Source organism: Strigops habroptila, chromosome 4 (genome assembly GCF_004027225.2).
Source record: "Strigops habroptila isolate Jane chromosome 4, bStrHab1.2.pri, whole genome shotgun sequence".
NCBI lineage: Eukaryota > Metazoa > Chordata > Aves > Psittaciformes > Psittacidae > Strigops > Strigops habroptila.
The window spans coordinates 48,551,766-48,570,782 of record NC_046358.1 but is presented as its reverse complement, the minus strand read 5'-3'; the positions used below and the strand labels follow the sequence as shown (position 1 = coordinate 48,570,782).

The 19,017-nt window shown below is 48.0% G+C and overlaps 1 protein-coding gene across 6 annotated transcripts in view; it reads right to left on the bottom strand.

The window, feature by feature from the left end:
- Positions 1–19,017, bottom strand: part of LOC115607638 (USP6 N-terminal-like protein) — an 84,797-nt gene that overhangs the window by 10,968 nt on the left and 54,812 nt on the right. For all 6 annotated transcript variants that reach the window (XM_030485166.1, XM_030485170.1, XM_030485167.1 and 3 more), the window contains 8 exons: positions 12,455–12,562; positions 8,124–8,233; positions 7,192–7,240; positions 5,638–5,758; positions 4,624–4,718; positions 2,868–2,933; positions 1,349–1,448; positions 51–203 (listed from right to left, as the gene is read on the bottom strand). In XM_030485166.1, the coding sequence (XP_030341026.1) occupies positions 51–203; positions 1,349–1,448; positions 2,868–2,933; positions 4,624–4,718; positions 5,638–5,758; positions 7,192–7,240; positions 8,124–8,233; positions 12,455–12,562 (802 nt within the window). The remainder of the gene's footprint in view (positions 1–50; positions 204–1,348; positions 1,449–2,867; positions 2,934–4,623; positions 4,719–5,637; positions 5,759–7,191; positions 7,241–8,123; positions 8,234–12,454; positions 12,563–19,017) is intronic.

Here is a 19,017-nt window from a genome sequence, read left to right as displayed (position 1 = left end):
GGTACCACCAACCATTGCTGCTGGGCTGCCCGCCTTTCCCTGCTACCCACCTGGCGGGGGGAGGTCACATTTCATCTTCCGCAGTTCAGTCATCGACACCTGCAGTTGCTCGATGACGGCATCATCCTCGTACTGCAGGGAAGCGGCGATTTTCTCCTGCAGAAACTCCCGTAAATCTTCCAGCGTCATCTTCAGCAAGCGTTCTGGGGGCAGCAGAAAGGAGGAATGGCAGTGGCATGGCCAAAGCGTGGGTTGCAGTGCCTTGGTTTTGTCTGGGATTCTGCTGCTGTTCCCACTGCGAGGTGGGACAGCCTGAACATTTCTGCCTCTCTCCCACCTTCCCACTGTTGCTCAGGATTGTTGATACATTTACACACCCGTGCCACCTCTGGGCAGTAGCTCAGCAATGGCTGGGACCTGTGCTGACCAGGATGCACGTTTTAGGCCATTTCTGGAAGTTCTCAGCAATACCTCTAGGAGGAGGAAAAGCTCCATGAGATAGACCCGGAGTGTCAGACTGAACAGCCACCAGGCAGGGATGCAGGCAGCGATGCTGACCCACCTCAGGGATGCAGCAAGGGATGGGATGCAGATAGGGGTGCCAATCCACATCACACATTCCTTAGGGAGGAGAGATTATTTCTCTCCTCCTGCCTGCCTGCCAGTTTCCCAGTCTTTGCAAACAAATGGGATACTTGAAGATGTATTATTTCTGGATAGCCTGTTCTTCACTCAACTGAAGGAAGAGCAGGATGGCTGTTTGCAAAAGCCAACACATGCAGTCCCATAAATCCCACTGGCCCAAAGGTTCCTAGCATGCGCTATTAGCATCTCTCCTGTCCCACATTAAAGATCTAACAGGGTGAAAAAGTAAGACTGCTAGCTTATGGGAGCAGAGGGGTTCAAAGTCGCAAAGATCTCAATGTAGAAACATCGCTGTCAATGTTATGTAAGAAAACCGGGTTTTGGTCATGTTAGAAGTACATTAACGGATTTATTTCTCCCTCTACAGCCTTTTCAGGTGAACTGCCACAGAGCTGTGCAGATGGGTTGCTGTCTGTATTGCCCCTAAAAGCATGTTAATAAAAGATGTGAGGCGCAGCATGCAAAAAGAGGCAGCTGGGAGTGTTTCAGGTGGGGTTTGCTGTGCACCAAGCACAGTGTTTCAACTCTTGTGACATCTCATTTCCTCCCTGGAGCATCATTATGGGACTGTCCCTTTCTGTGGCCAGCACAGGGCACCAAGCAGGCTTGTAGTGGCCAGCAAGGCTTTCTGGGTCAGCAGCACAAGGGTGGCTCAGCACGGTGCCACTTCTGCCATACGAGATGCACTCTGCTAGGACCTTACTTTTGTGCAGTTTGAGTATGGTGTAAGCCATGGCCGTCAGCACCCGCTCTCCTTCCAGGATGTAGATATCCCACAGCCGCAAGGTGAGGGTGAACGGGGTCTGTTTCAAACACACAAACAAAAAACCAGCTCGTTAGCACCACACACGTTAGCACTGATCGAACAATTATAGAGAGGTTGGTGGCATCACTATGTCTCCTTGCACCAAAACACGGAGCAGGGAAAGGCAATGGTCTTTCATCTTTAACACATCTGTAACACAAAATCCTCTTTCATCATCTATGGTTTTGCCTTAAAGCCAACACCCTTGGGAGGCTGGAAAAGTACTTACAATCCAGCCATGAATGCAGAAAAAGGAGAAAGTTTCTACACAGGCATGATAGCACATGGATTTGTGACCCACTCAGCCTTGCGAGTGCACAAAGGCGCTCCTGTATCCATCCATATTGCCCAGACAGATGAAGGGCTATTTATGAGATAGGTCTGAAGGCCCAACAGTGCTTCACTAAGCATAAAAAAAAAAAAAAAAAATCACTCCTTTGGTGCCTAGAGAAGTGGTCTTCCTTATATGCAGGCTTATTTACGTCTTCTAGACAAACCTCTGCAAGAGTCTTTCATTTGCACCCGGACCCAATCTTACAAACAGGAGTGAACTGATGATAGAGCAGCCCATCATCTTCCAACAAAGATTCAAGGCATCTCACCAACACAGAAATTAATACTAGTCCCACTGTGACATTTAAGTTCAAATTTAGGATGCTGTGCTTACTCTCCAGAGTCTGACTTGACTGGCTGTCACAGCTCTTTTACCACATTACTGCAGTTAAAGGAACTTTGCATTTTATACAGCACTTAGGGACAGACTGGAAACCAGTGAGTTCCCTCTCAAGGGGAAAAGGCCAGCCACTGCTTTATAGGAAATGGGGCAGCAGAAAATTGAGCCTGGGGACACACAGGTATCATAAACATTAGCAAGTCTGGATACTGCTTTCAAGTGTGCAAGCACAATGGTGCCCCTAAAAATAAAGTAGTCTTGGCTCAGGACTAGCAAATTAGCTTGGACAAATCAGAGTAATTTTCTCACACTTACATGTGCCTCCAGTGCCCAGTCCGCTCCTTTGCCTGCAATTGCTGCAGTGCTATTTGTTGAGGTTTGTGCCTCCAGCTCTTCATCTCCTTATGTTGTTTCCAGAGCCAAAGTGAGGTTAACTGCCTTTGCACCAGTGCCAGTGGGCAAGAGAAAGATCTCTCCCAAGTTTGCAGCTTATACTGCTGCTGCTGAGCCTTCTCCCAGTGACCTCTTGTGATGAGGCAGCATGAATTGGCTTGTGTCATCAGCGACATTCAGTTATTTTTAACTTCTCCCTTATTAAACTTTTTGCCTTATGAGAGTGTGCACAATATTCCACCCTACAAAATACTAACACTTTCTTCAAATTATGATACTTTTTTATAAAGAGAGGCAGATTAACCATGCATGCAAGCAGCAGAGCAGCAAACAACCCAAAAGCATCCTCACCCGGTCGATGAAACACTGCAGGAACCACTTGGTCGTGTAAATCCCCGTAGTCATCTGCTCCTTGTCCTAGGAGGAGACAGCAAAGAAAGAGAGACAGGCGTTTCACCAGGCTGGCTGCTGGAGCTTCAAGCAACTCACAGGGCTCTGGGGGAGGCTGGCTGGCTGGTTTATTAAAGCTGGGCTCTGGGTGCAGGATCCGTCTGCAGTTTGTCATCCAACAAAGCCCCTGCTTCAAATACTGGTGTTGAAGCCCTGCTCTGGGCCTTTGCCCAAGATTTGGATTGAACCTGATCCTTGACATGGCCAAACTTAGCCACAGCTTTGGAGAGGGATTCCTAGAAACTTTTCTGGCCTAATATCTGCTCCAGGGAGTTATGAAACACTTCCAGAAACCCAAACCATGTACTTCTTGCAGACTTTTTTGTTTCCATAGCAATTCCCATGTGAGCCTCTTTGAGCACCACAAAAATGATTAACCCCAAGTATTCCACAGGTAAATCCAGACCAGCACTGTCAAGCCAGCTTTGCTAGCACTACCTCATTTGCATGTCATGGCTGCTGCAGGAGCAGGACAGCTTGACAGACTAAGGAAAACTCTTTAAAACCTCACCATCACCACCCTGGTCTATCACTTTTCCATCCCTGAGACTCAGCACAGCACCCACACACAGCTTTGCTTTTTCTGGCACAGCCGATGGCATGGCATGGCTGGTGCTGGGATGCACAGTGCTCTGCAAGTGCATAAAGTTGATGTGACTGCTGCTGCAAAGCCAGCAAAGCAGTGGGGATGGGAAGAAAAAGAGGCCCAGGGGATTAACACCCAACTCTGGTCTTTGCTTTGGCTAGTGCTGGGCACCTGCAAGCCTGGGGAGCCTTTGGGAGCCAGGAGGCACAAGCAGCTTTCAGAGAGTTCTTCCCATCCTCCTTGCTCAGGTCTCCCCCCTCCACAAGGCTATAATTAGGTGAAAACCTGTCCTGACTCTGTTTCACTTTTATAGCCAGGGCTGGCTTATTTGCAGCACAAAGCAAGAGCTGTTGCAGATGATGGCAATATAAACAGCTTTCCCTGAAGCTGGACCTCTGAACCCCCCTGGGAGCATAAGAAACCTTCAGGAGTCTGGCCACTGAATACCAACTGTCTACAGCAAATGCAAGAGCGGGGGGCAAGGGAAAAAGAAAAAAGGAAGCAGGTGTTGCAAAAAGTCGCCTAGACATTAGACTGCAGTCGATGTCTCCTGCAGATGCTCCTCCAGACACCAAATGGGCTCCTACCATCTGCCAGAGAGAAAAACAACTGGACGTGCCCAAGCAGCAAAACAAACAGCAGATCTTACACCCCTCCTGTCTTTAAATAACAGCAAACCAATTAAATGCAAGCACTTGGGGCTAATAATTATTAAGACTCCAGACAGTCCAGCATCACCTTTCAGGCTTTGCATCTGGTGTAAGAACACAGCCCAGCCTTGCTGCTGTACAAAACAGCTCCTTTTGCTGCAGGCTCTGTGAGCCTTCCTGCCTGGCTTTCTGAAGGAAGCTATTAGATTTTAGCAGTTCCTACACTAATGATGACCAGCAAGCAAATGATAACCAAGATTCAGGCATCCCATTTAATAAACACTTGCCTCTTTGCAGCTGAAGCAGTCCTACACAGTTAGAAATATGTTCAGTTGTGCATATCCCTGGCAGAACATTACACTAATTGCTCCAGCATTAAAACGTGATTATTAGCATGGGGAGACTGATAGCAAAAAGATACCATGTGCTTCTTCAGTTTGGGAACCATCTTGCTTAAAATCTGCTCATGGTGAGCTTGGAATCTCTGCAGCTTCGGGAACCCAGGAATGAAAAAACCTAAGGAGAAAAGATGGCAGAAATAAAAAATAATCAGAAAAGCTCTGGAGCAGCCATGGGGGCAGCCTGATTTTCTAGAAACTCATCCCCTGCATTGGCTGTTGAAGTCACCTGGACTACAGCGCACTCAGCTACCTCCCCTGGCATCCCTCCAGAGCCCACCCTTCAACCCATCCCACATGGGCGACAGCACTCAGCACCAACCCCAGCTAGTCCTTCTCACCCTGCAGAGCAGACCCGCTCACCTTCCCACCTGAGACTTGTCTTGGCCAAGACCTCTCTCAACACATCTTGATGCTTACCAAGGTTCAGAGAAAAGCTGATGTTTGAACACAAGCTTGTGCAGCACTCCGTAATCTAGTAGGACATGCATTTAAGACTGTCTGGAGCTATCAAGCCATAAGGCTTAGCCCTCCACTGATAAAATAACCCTCTGTGCATAGACTACTGCTGACCAGAAGTAAGACAAAAAGATCTTTAATGTGTTTGAAATAAAATAATTCAGTACATTTGGTGGAATCACATCTTCATAAAAACACAAGGGTACGTGGCTCTAGCATGCTCAAAACGGAGTGTTACATGATGCTCTTACACGTACTTCTGTGAGACTTCTTAAAAACCTGCAACCTTGAGTTAATTGATTGCCAAGGGCAAGGCACTCGGGAGGGAAGACAGCACCTCTGTGAAAGCATTAATTACCGAGCACTAAAGCTCAGTGCTGATAAACCACATTTTTCTCTGATGAACTTGTCTGCCTCCAAGAATGAAGTTCAGCTCCGTAATGGGGTTACGTCAGCACGTAATTAAGTCTTACCCATTTTAAACAAGTATGTGAGGAGAAACGAGGCTCTACTGACCAGCCTAAACAGCATTCCCTCCCACTGCAAGAGCCCCCATCCGCATCCCACCCCAGCCTTACCATGCATGGCGTGACGCTGATTGGTCAGCAGCTGCGCCAGTGCCCAAAATGCATCCTCTTCGTTTAAGTACATCAGGAGAATGGCTGCGATCTGGCTCATCCCTTGGCAGTAGCTCACTTCCTGCAAGAGCCAAGAGGGACACACATGCTGCCATGCTGTCAGACCCCATCATAATGCTAAACCTGCAGAAGCAGGTCAGGCTGTCTGTGTTTCCCTCTCCTCTTTCAAGGTCTGTCTCACTTCAAGGTCTTTATCCTTTATGCTCAAATTCACAGCCTCCATATGTCTGCAGCATCTACCATGTCAATGTCTCATAGACTGGCTTGAGTTGGAAGGGACCTTCGAAGAACATCTAGTCCAACCCCCTGCCATGGGCAAGGACACCTTCCACTAGACCAGGTTGCTCCAAGCCCTGTCCAACCTGGCCTTGGACACTGCCACGGATGGAGCAGCCACAGCTTCTCTGGGCAACTTCTTTCAGTTTCTCACTACCCCCATTGTAAAAAAAGTCTTCCTTATGTCCAATCTAAACCTATCATCTTTCGGTTTAAAAATGTTGCCCCTTGTCCTGTCATTACAGGCCCCAGTAAAAAGTCTTCCCACCTTTCTTATAAGACCCCCTTCTATACTGAAAGGCCAAAATAAAGTCTTCCCCTGGAGAGCTTTCTCTTATCCAGGCTGAACAACCCCAACTCTCAGCCTTTCTTCATGGGAGAGGTGTTCTGGCACTCTTGACCATTTTTGTGCCCCTCCTCCAGACCAACTCTAGCAGGCAACGCCGCCCACCATGCCGCTCCCCGCTCCAGCCCTGCTCAAGCCTGGAAGGTGAGGAACAGAAGCCTCAACACAAGAGGTGTCTGCAGCTACTTCAAGGAATAGGGGATGGGATGACAAACAGCATGTGGCTTCAATCCCGTTTAGGATTCCTTCAGCCACATGAGCACTAAAGTAATTAAAGAATACACAAATCTGGTAAGCATTTATCTGGTAGGAGGGAAGGTGGGATCTTTGTTTCCTTAACTACCCACACTGAGCATCTTCTGTGCCTTCTGGGGTAACTGTTCCTTCCTGGAGATGGAGGCAGTAGGTTCAGCTGCTAATTCACTCTCATTCTGACTGTGCCCTTCAGGAAAAAATGACTGGTTTGCAGTAATAAATTCACTGTATGGCAAGAAGTGAGAACTTGATGGACTTTCAGCCAGGAGGTTAGTCTTGCTGCAAAGCCAAAGGGCAATCCCCTTTGCTGAGACTCACCCAAAACGCATCTGCCAGACATCATTTACCAGATGACAAAATGAACAAGGGAATGAACTAACTGTGCAGTGTTGTGCTGCTTGGGAGTCTTGCAGCTGTCTGTACAAACCAGTATTAGGACTTAAAATTGGAATTACCACTGGCTAAATGTGGGGGTGCATAGATATATACACACACAAATAAATATACATGTACGCACATATAAAAAGATATACATAAACCTTTTTTTAATGTTTATATATACACATATATATAAAGCACAACACTACTCACTTCAACTGGACTAACTTACTACTTACGGTGTTATAGACTGAATATGCTGATAGGACATGGAAGAGTGCCTGTTGCCTGGGGAGAAAGAAGGATATTAAAACACCTGAGTATGAGGTTTCCAGCTTTATCTGCACACCACTGCATAAGCACAGAGAGCAAAAGATCTGAAAACACCCAGCCAGCTGGTACCTATGCCTTTTGCAAGGAGCAGGGCTCACAGAACCAGAAAGCACCTTGATGAGCACATAGGATGGCACCTCTTCCTTCAGGTGAGAGTCACCAGCAGCCCCATGGAGCGGGGCTGAACCAGTCTGCTCCATCACCAGGTCTCCTGGAGAGACATGCACGTACCTAAACACAGTGTTCAACAAACCTGTGGGTTTGGAGTGGTGGTGCGATTTTAATAGACTTGCAACCACCCAAGCATCAAGTGTTACACATCCTGGGGGAAAGCACTGACACCATTTTATCAGTAGGTTGCTTTCTCCCTTCCCTCCTTGCTGAAGGCGTCATTACCATATAGATACAGAGTGCAGGCTTCCTCTTAGACAGGTGACAAAGCCACTTTGTTAAACCTCTTCAACCCCATATGTTGTGGAGGCCATGTCCACCCCGTCCCACCCAGCTCCTGAAGGACCCACGCTGTCATCCCAGCCATACCAAACCAACCCTCTACAACTGCAACCCTAGCATCCTGGGGGACAAGGCAGCACAACAGGCTGATGCTTTGCTCAAGAACTGGAGCTGAACATGGTCCAGTGTGGACCCCTCCAAAGCCACAGAATCTGTGGCTCGTACCATGTGCTGATGGCTTGTGGAGCAGGCAGAGATGGCTTTGCTCTCCTGTGAGCTACTGTGAGCCAGGGTACTGGTGGCCACCACAAGCCAGGAGGCTGCTGACCATCCCATCCAGCTCATCCCATGCATACCCACTAGCTCCGAAGCCTCCCGTACTCACTTCACTCCATAGCGATCCCGAAACATGATATGGTTTCGAAAGGTGCGGTTAACGTCCAAATCTATCTGCTTGATTTCCGAGGAAAAGCTCTTTGCTTGTTCTTTCATTTGCTGGAAGGGAGAGGGGCAGAGAGAGAGGAGGAGTCAGGCACCATCTCAGCCCCATACCTCTGTCCCTCCACACAGGGAGAAGGCATGCTTCCTAGAGCAGGAGTGTGTGAGCTGCACAGAGCTATCACAGAGCCGCTCCGGGACACTGCCACCTTGCAGTGAGCAACAATCTGCAGCCCAGAGGGGAATCGCCAGCCCCTCAGTTGTGCTGCTGGCTCAGAGAGAAGGGGACAACCCCACACTCACAACAGTGGCAACCCAGCTGCCAACCCAGCCTTTGCCCATCTTCCAACGCAAAGTTTTCAGAATCTAAAATAATCTTTACAATAAATTCTGCTCTGATTTCTTTTGATTTCTTTGTGGTACCCAGTCTGGCTGCCTTAAAGCATTAAGACCTCTGTTGGTGCTTCAGGAATGATATACTTCCTTAAGGAACCAACACAGATGTATGCACCAAGTCCCTGAACCTTTCAGAGGCTCAGCTGTAATAAAATCTAAACTGTTATGATGGACTCTATGAAGTGCTCTCTAACTACTACTTCCCCTGCAGAAGAGAATCATTTTAGGCTTAAGAAGCTTCCCCTAGAAAAGCAGTTGTGGGGTATTCCCTTGGACTGGTGCAAATTTTAAGTCAGAGTCCAGAACAGAAGCTAAAATCAGAGCCAAGAATCCCCATGTTCCCTCTGATGCGGGCTAATCATTTAAGGAAGCATCACACAGATAAAGGACTGAAGTCCACTGCAAAAAAAGGAAATTCAAACCAAAGCTAAGCCCACCTCAACCAATTGCACCCTTAGTGTCCCAAGTTGAAGATGGTGCATGGACAAATCCTGTTGCAGTCCCATTTGTAACCCACTGTTCAGCCTTGTCCATGCAGGCAAGGACCATTTTGCTACAGCCGAGCATCTCATCCCACAGCCTTTAGATACCACTGGTGATTATGCCCCTCTTTAATATCTCTCCAGGGTTAATATCCCTCCAAGTTAGTTGCATTAATAAAATACATTTTGTGACTGTCTTCGGGCAGCCAGAGATTCACTGGCAGGTTAGGGGCAGCAGAGATGAGCAGCAAGCCCAGCCTGCCTTGAGCCCAGGATCAGGACCCATCCTTGCTCACACAGGAGACAGAAAATAGCACATCTGCATAGACACTTAATCATCTCCTCCAGCAGCTGCCATCCTTGCTTGTCAGCCTGACACAAAGCGCTTCCAGGCTGCTCCTAGAATCCTGTCACCTCCCAGGATGGCCACATCAGCTCTGGGGAACATCAAAAGGTTATTAGTACCCAGATGTATCCAGCACAGCCAACACTCAGGGCAGTCACAGCACCTTGGGAATATTAGCTCCAACCCTGAAAGCAGCTGTATGGATGAGCAACAGCGCACAGGCTATTGTGAATTATTGGCTGCACAAGACAAGGGAGGATAAAAGTGACAATGGAATGAAGATTTGATTAACAACATCACTTCCCTGATGTAAATCCTGTGCTCTCCACATCTTACAGCTCCCTGCCCTCTATAAAGCAGGCAGGCTACCTGAGACAAGATGACTATTCATATGCACCGGGTCACTTCAGTTCAAATTTCCCTGCTAAAGGCCCTCTTGTTTTCCCTGCCAAAGCAACACAGAAATCTTCCGAAGACTGTAAAAAACCCTACTCCGAGCTTTTTTTAAATCACTGCACCTGAATAGCAGTGATTCTGAATAGCTGAATTGCAGGTAGGTTGCACTTTGTCACCTCCATGCACCCAGAAGGCTTGTTTACCATTCTGCAGATGATAAACAAGAAGCCCAGGATGGCTTGTTCTCCTTTTTTCCCTTAAGTAACCTGGGGACTCTACAGATTCTCTTCTGAGCTCATTAGTGCTGCAAGCTGGTGGCAGAGCAGAGGCTGGGAAGCTGGAGGTGCCATCCCAGAGACCTTTTATAAAGCAGCAGGTAAAAGCCAGAATACCTCTGCTCTGCCCCGTGGCCAGTGTATTTCTCCTGCCACCTTCTCAACTATCCTCAAGCTCTCTCAGTTGTGGCTATAAAACCCCAGGGAGGCAGAGCATCACACCTGCATTAAAACCAAGTGTGGCATGTCCCATGGTAGCCTCCAGGCTCTTGAAGCATCAGGGACAACTGAGCTGCCATGGCCTTGAGGAAGACTTGGAGACTTCATGAAGAGGACTTGGAGGACAGCTGGGATAAGATAAAGCACTGTGGAAGCAACTGGACCCGGCTTTTTAATTGCATCTAGAGGCAGCACGGTCACAGGGGGCAAGGTATCCCACACGGCTGGAAAAGTGGGAGCCCAAGTGCAGGGGACAACATCTCTGCAGAGGGAGCAGTGAGTAAAAAAAAAGATAAATCACCTGGCACGTGCCAGCTGGCACACTCAAAACTCCAGGAGCATGCAAAAGCCAGGCTTTTGTGCCATGGTTCGCAGCCAAGGAGAAAGGGAGTGGCCTTGGGGTCAGCCCCTCCAGGACACAGAGCTGGAGCTGACACTTAGTCCCTTCCTGAAAGCAAACCCCCTCAGCCAGGACCTGCACTGAGCCTCTTCTGGAGGAAATTAGGGGAGAGCTAATTACTGGTGGCAGGTGGCACCAAAGAAGAGGTAGATTAAGATGAGCTTGTAGGGGGTTTGCATCCAGCAAAGCCTATTAGCCCTGAAGCTCCTGTTTATCGCAGACCCCTCTGGAGCACAGATAAACTCCTTATGACTTTCATTTGTTTGGATTGCTTCCCTGCCTGCACTGCACAGCTTCAAGGAGGGAGCACGATAAGAATCTGCATGCTGGGAGAGCTTCCTTATCTCTGCTTATTCCTGTAAGCCCAGTGCACCTTCCCAAAGTCCCTGCACGTGACTCCAACCCAGCGGCATCTCTCTATTAACATCTATGCTTGACTAACTATAATTAGTGTCAGCATCATCCTGCTTAACAGGCAGGGATTTTTAGGAACACCTGTGGGAAAGTAGCACTCAGCCTCCTGCCTCTGACATGTAACTGTCTCCACAACAGCCCTATCTTCGCTTGGGTACATGATGCAAGATAAACAATAACACAAGTTTGGAAAATAAGTTAATTACCAACCAAGGGGTTCCACACGCCGCCTATGGAAAAAGGCAGTGTAAAGGAGCTGATATGCTCCTCCCCCCCCAAATAACAAAATACAGCAAGCCCCATCACTCAAGTTCTTGTTCAATACACACTACAGAAACTGCTGCTTTTATACCAAGGAATCCAAGCCTGCAGCATGCAGTGCTCTGGTAGGAAGCAATGCAAGTCAGGCTTTTATCTTATCTGCAGAGAAAATAAATGCTTTTTAATAGAAAAATTATTTCTATTTAATTTTAAGAGCGATTTTTAATAGAAACTTTCAAGATAGTTGTAAAAATATTGAAGATGGAAGACAAAAGAAACCACTTCAAGTTCTTCCAACACTGCCAGTTAACTTCCAGCTGCACACCTAAGTTGTAAGCCAGGACCCTGTGCTCAGAAATCTCCCTCCCAAGCTTGCAAGGCCTGCCCTCACCCTACCCATAATTGGGTTTCTTGACTGATGCCCCATTGTCAGCTGGTTTAAGGCTTCTGGCCTTGCTGCCCATTTCAAAATGCCCCGAGTGAAAGTTGCAAGCACAAGGAGAGGTTTTGGTTACCCCCACCCAGCACCTACCCACTTCAGGGTACTTGTGGCTACTCCACAGTTCCCCAGGCTCCCTGGAGTGATATGAGCGGTACCTTTCCCAAGCTTCCCCTCCCTCTTCCCTGCGGATGCAGTAACACTGACAGCATCTTTGCTCACAACTACCAGCAGAATAAATGGAAGCAGCATATTAGGGAAAGCAGCTGAATAACATGCTAAAAGGACCCAGCCTAATATACACACATGGTTAAGAAGTTTATACCCGTTGCATTTTCAGTCCTCACTAATTTTAAGCCTTTCCTTCTCAGAGGTCACAGCAGTTCACAGATGGATCAGGCCACACCACCAGCACACAGTGTACATCGCTTGGCACGCTGCTACTGTGTGAAGGAGGGTACAAAGGTTGGGTGTCCCCCATGCCCGCCAAACCATCCCTGTAGGAACCCCCATTTCCCTCCCGCCCATGCAAGTGGAGATGGAGATGCCCGCATCCACCATGGGTCTCACCTGCCCTAGCTGGTGAAGCCCCACCAAACCAGCCTCCCCATCACCTTGCTCCCATTGTTTTTGCCAGTAAGAGCCTGTACCTCGTATTTTCCTTCATTCTCCTTCTTCATCTTCTCAACATCCAGCAGAAGTGACCAGACCTGGCCTCGCACCTGAAGTGGGATCCCTTTGTACACTCGCCGGCACATCTGTGCGGAGGGAAACGTGTGCCAGGTTAGCTGGTCCTGCTGATGGCCAAACACATTTGCTCCATGGTTTGCTGCTTCAGACCACCAGCCATCTGAGTGGACATCCCAACCGATCACTTCCTCTGACTGCACTAGCACAAAGAGGGCATCTCCAACCTGACGGATGAGCTGAGCACCTGCCTCCAAAGACACCTACTCAGTCAAAATCAAGCCACATCTCATGCTTTTAACCTTACTGGAAGAGCTGGAAACAGATCATCCCCTTTATATGTGGAAACACCTCAGGTGCTTCACCATGGTCACATTCTGTGCACACCAGCCTGCGCTCAGGCTCCTTCCCAAAGACCAGACACAGCACCCTTGGCTTTGAAACTTTTGATCTGAGCTGTCATGGCTGTTCTCACCTGGATCCTCAGGGATTGGGAAAAAAAATACATTTCCCCTTGCAGAGGAGAGCCCTTTTGACAGCCACAAGGATGTGTCTACAGCAACTCTCACAGCTTGACAAGCAGCAAGGAGACTGTGGGCTACACCAAGGGCACTCCCTGGAATGTGCAGGGTACTCCTCAGGTGAGGAGGGGGATTAGGGACAAACATGCATGTGCCCCCTCCTCCTGCCTCCACATGTTCACTTCATCTCACAGATGCCTCTTTCCTTTTTTCTGGCCATAAAGCCCCCTCTCTCTCTAAAGAGACCATTAAACTTCCAAAATGAAACAGAAAAAAAGAGCTTTTGTTCCATCCCTGACTTCTCCCATTAAAAGAAAAAGCTTCATAAAAAAGAAAAAAGCCTTATTTCTGAATATTTTCCACTCTTTCATTCGTCCTACCCACGAAATGCCTTGTAGCTGCGCTACAATGCCAACTGTGGCACTCCAGGTTCCTGAGGACCTGGAAGTGTGCTGAAGTCCCCGATGCACATGCCCAAGCTCCAGCTGTGGAGGCGATTTACACTGCAACATAGCGATCCATCGGGACTAGACAATTCCTTGGGAGAGGACAGAGGATTCATGGGAACAAGCTTGGGCCTGAGCAGGGAAGTGCCCAACCAGGCAACCAGCTGAAGCTACTGGCATTGCCCTGGTACAAATGCAACCAACCTCCCCTCACATTCCTCCTCTTTTCCCTTAAGGTGTTCTGCTTCATGCATTTCAGGCTGATGCAAGAGAAGGGCTGCAATTTATGGGGAAGCATCAAGATCCTAGCAGAAGATCCTCTGGACATGGTACTGTGCTCTCAACCCACCTGGGCTCAGAGCCTCTAAGAGCACAGACCTGTGCTCCTTGTTCTGCAATGCACCTACCAATCGCAAAACACAGCAATGACAGCTCTTGTCCCATAGGTTTAGTACGAGACAAGACAAGGAGTGGGGTTCAAATAGACAGGATGGGGACAGCAAAGAAACAACACCACCATCCCAGTAAAAATAAGTATATAAATTAGCTATGCAATAAATGCCAAGACCACCATGTAGTTCTAGAAGAGTTAAATGTGTGCTAGAACACCTTTCCACCCCATTATGGTAAATATTTCAGTATTTCTGCTGACACAGAAAGTGTCAGTGTATTGTATCCTGATCCTGTAAGTGTAAAGAACATTTAACATTTAAAACCTCATTCTCAGCACTTGCTAAATGCTTGTTCTGCCCCAGGTGTTGCTTAGCACCTGCTTTGAAGGTCCAATGCATAGGCAGGACCATACCCTACTGAATCCTTTGCCAGATGCTGCCCTCCCCTCTCTATGCATCAAATAAGAGCTGCCCACTAAAAAGCACCTCATTACCACAATGTGCCCATGGAAGGCTACCATTTGCTTCAACAGCATCTCGCATTTTAAGTGGGACATCACTAATTCACTGTATGCACACCCGGGGGAGCCACTCCTGCTTGTCCAAGCTCACATAAGGAGGTGTTTCTGCAGGACAGCAAAGCTTCATGCCATGCAGGAGAGTTTCATCCCCATGGCTGAAAGACCAAGGAGACAAACAAGAGATTCCCATTCCCTGAGAGTCATTAAATCAGGACAAAATAAGTGCAATGTATTAGGAGACACAAAGCAACGGGGCTATATGGAACAGGTACTCAAAGCAGTAATGGTAAAGGTGCCCATGAAAGCCTGGCTCCTGCAAGCGCTCGTGACTTCATGAAGCAAAAGCTGAGGTGGTATCAAGAAAGTGGAATATGTACCAATTCAGATATAATCACCAATTCAGAAGGAAATTCTTTATTTCCAATGCATTATGAGAGGCCAACTAACAGCTGCCAAGGTAGAAGATGATGCTCAGCTCTGTGGGAAGAAAATAATTTTGTTTTGAACTCCCAGAGCTGGTATTGTTGTTCTTTAATGAGTGCAACCCTCACTGGCATATAGTAAATGTCTCTAATGATTTTCTCCACATGAGTGTGACAGGAACAGAGGAGTTACAAAACATGCTGAGATGGAACTGAACTGAAACGCCTCCCTGTTATTTATCCAAGGGCTTTCCTCCTCCCACCACCTCCAGACGTGAAAGTGATAAAACCTCAGAGCTGTTAGTCATGTGGAGGAAAAAGGAGCAATTTTCCTTCATCGTGAAACTTGAAGGGAAACAGGGAAGTTATCATTAAAAGCCACATTTACGCTGGGATGAACTGACAGAGGGAAGGCAGCAGGTGATGGCAACTCCTGCTCCATGTGAGAAAAACAAAAACCCAACCCTCCTGGTCGCCATCTTCTGCCTCTTACAAACCTCTCAGCCCTTACAGATGGGAAAAGAGCGCCTGGACCATGCCCCATGCCAGACCAACACATGGCAGAAAGAACAGACATCATCCTGTTTCACAAATAGAGATGCTGGTGGTTGAAGATGCTGTGTAGACAGGCCATGTCAGAACCAAGGACTGAACCCACAGTGTTCAAAACTTGCTCCAGGTTTTGCCATTGGATCATCTTCCCTTTCTAGGCTTTAAGATACAAAGCTTGCAGCATGGAGACCATCATCATCCCATCCCTCCCCTTCCCTCCCCATGTACTTTCTTTCTAGTAGATGGGATGGGGAAGGCTGTAGAAGCACAGACCTGAGCTCCATCTTCTTGCATCAGAGATCTCCTCTGAGAAGTACCCAACCAAGTGCTCCAGGTCACTAGAGGGGTGGAGTCGCTACCTTTAAACACAGGACCCCTTTTTGCAGTAAAGACACTAAAGTAAAAAAGGGTTTAGGAGGGGTGGGTTGGTTTTTTAAAGCACAATATACACTTTTCAGCTCAGTTTCACAATTTGAAGCCTGCCACTGTTAGCTCCTCATGCGCATGGTCCACCAGGAACAGACTGCAGCAGTAATGCCCAAATTCTGTGTATGCATGGCAGTTTCACTTTCAAGCCTCTCTGTATACCCACCATACATCTCCAACACCCTCAACCCCCCTTCCTCAGATCCTTTAGGGCTCAAAGAGCAATCCTTCTGGAGAGGAAGGACTCCTTCACTTTTCTACCAGTCATGCACCAGAGGAGCTGAGCTGCGAAAATCTTTACCACGACCACCACCCCAGAGGACTTCTCTTTTGCACCACAAAGACACTGACAATGTGACCGTGCAAGACACGTGGCAGCCTGGACTTTGCTGTACATGGTTTTCTTTCCGTATGGATAATGCTTGCTCCCAACTCAGCTTTGTCCCCTGCAGCTGGAGCCTTGGCTATGCCAGATGAGGTGCCAGCAGATCTGCAGGAGCTTCGGCCGCAAAGCAGGGGCAAATTTAAATCCGGAAGTTGACGTGTCATAGGTGGGCATTTACATTTATCACCAGGGCTACCTCTGGGGGGGAGTGGAAAATGCTACCTGCCTTTCCAAAATGGCAAAAATCAGCAGCAGTCACCCCGCAGCTCCCAGGCGCAATTCCCTTTCTTTCCCATGGCATTTGCGGGCAGGCGACCTGACTTCAGCTGACCCCGCCATGACAATGTCTGCTAGCTCTCCCCAGCACTGGCAGATTATTTGCTCTTGGGGGCCTGTGTGAGTGCACACAGATCCCCAATTCATCCTAAACCACTTTGCTGGCATGCACTGGAGTAAGTGCCCTGCACTCCTGTGACCTCAGCAGAGACAAGGCTAACCCTGTGCACAAAGACAGGCTTTGCCTAAAAACCAGGCAACTCTGGCCAAAGACATCGCTCTCTAAAGGTCCCATCCCACATGGCCCACAAGCAGCAAGAAGCAGCTTGCAAATGACGCAGAGGTCATATCCTCTTCCTAGGACTGGCACTTCTGGCTTAAATCCACTTATTTCAGGGCTACAATGAATAAATTATCCCACTACTGAAGTGTGCGCAGCACACTCTTTTTTTCTCTGCAGAACTGTGCTGCTTTAACTGTGTAGATTCTTACATGGCATCAACCGTTTCTTAACCTCCCGAGGCAGAGCCAGGTTGGGATTTAAACCCGGGTTTAAAACAGCAGTGAAGAGGATACAGACTACCTGAGCCCCCCTGTGCTGAACCCTGAATTACACAGCGTAGCACTTCTTTGTAGCAGGTTTGATGCACTGTAACTCTGCAAAGCAGTGTGGTGCTTGCACAGCCTCCTCTATTTTAGCACCCCTTCCCTTGTGGAAGTACAGCCAGGAAAAGGCACCACTGCATCAGTCTAACCCCATCTATACAAGGAATTCTGCTGGTGTCACTTTTCGTTGATGTTGCTACTGAAATTAAATCAGATCATTACAAAACATGTCTAAAACAGAGATGAAGACAGACCTGATGCGATGATGAGCATAAGGGACCCCAGGGCATCATTTCAGTTAAGATAATCCTATTTGTTACTCATCCTTAAACAGGTTATGCCAGGAATGATTTTAGGCATAGCTGGGCCATCCTGGGCTAGGAACTGCAAAAGGCCCTCCTCTTTTTTTCAGTCCTATTTCCGATAGTCTGTGACAGCTACAACACTCAGGCTGCAATCAGCAGCATGCAGGGATGCACACTGGCAGCAGGTGGGGGAACAGAAAGCAAAACCTTCTGCTCTTTGGCAATGGCTTATACCAGGGGTATGAAAAAGCTGCTTTCTGGCCTGCTGACGGGTGATTGCTTTGGGGCCAGTGTACACAACGGGTACACAACCTCCCTCCCTGCTGATATTTCATAACACAGGAGCTGAAACAACCACCTAAGCCCTGATTAGGTACTAAGACACTGCAAAACATGATAGCCTGCTTAATAAGCCAAGAATCTCTCTTCATCAAGCACTTGATATGGTCAAGCTGTCTGCCAGCTCCAGCACATGAACTGGAACTCAAAAGGCTGCCCCTGAAGTCTACAAAATTCCAGCCTGTAAAATAAGATGGGTTTCTACATCCTTTTAGCAGACCCAAAGTCAAGGCAGCTTCCCTGTGAAACTGCCTGGGGTCCCTGCAACAAGATTCTTTCCCCTTCTAATGCAGTGCAGTCTATCAAAATGAACATCAAAGGGAAGGCTCCTGTCTTCAGTAAGAGGTTTTTTTCCCAAGGATGACATCCTAGTCTTTATCCTAGTCTTTAAAATAACACAAGCTGCTGTCTTGTGACACTCAGGCTTCCATCACGTCACAAAGTGGCAAAAACAAACCTGAAGGAAATGTGCAATGCAGATATGACAGCCTGAGTGCTCAGAGAAGGAACAAAACCAACCCGCTGTGCTTTAGAAAAAAATCAGATCAAGGGCTTGTCACATCTACTTTAGATAGAAAAAAATCCCATAACCATCTGAAGGGCATGACTGTGCTCTCAGTATAAGGTCCTTGAAATGCCATGTCTGAGCTGCATGGCAGCAGGAATCCCTGAGCAGCTTCCACGCTCCTGACACAAGAGGTCACCTGCACATCCAGGTGAAGGATATGAAAGATACAACCTGATTTTATCTTTTTTTAAAGTACTCTTTTTGTGCCTGTCAGGGTTTTTGCACTTAACACTACATGGCTGCTCCAATGCACAGACCTTCCTGCCTGCACTTGCACTGGTGCAAGGCAGCAGAGTGTTAGCCTGGATGGGACTGAAACTCCTTTCTACTCCCTGGGGTCACCACACTGCTCCTTCCCTGCTTGGGGCCAACTGCTGCTTCTCTGTTTGCTGGGAGGGGGAGACAGCCATTTCCAGTCCCCTAGCATGGGGACAATGCCAAGTCTGTGCCCAAGAGCCTTCAACCATTTGCGGGCTGTTATAAATAGCAGCATTTATTCCATTACAAGAGCTCTGTGATTTTCTCACTCAAAGACCTTCAAACCCCACTTGCTGGTCTAGCCTCTGGCCAGCCATCAGACCTGAGCAACATCAGCTGCAGTGTGCTTAACACCCACTAGTTATCACGGTAAATCAAGAAGACAGATGGGGATCACTACCACTCCACACACCCCTCACCAACTGACCCAGGGAAGCCTAGGTATGTTAAAAATACTCATTACCCATCCCAAACATCCTCCAGGACTTCAAGGAATTCCCTGCACTCTG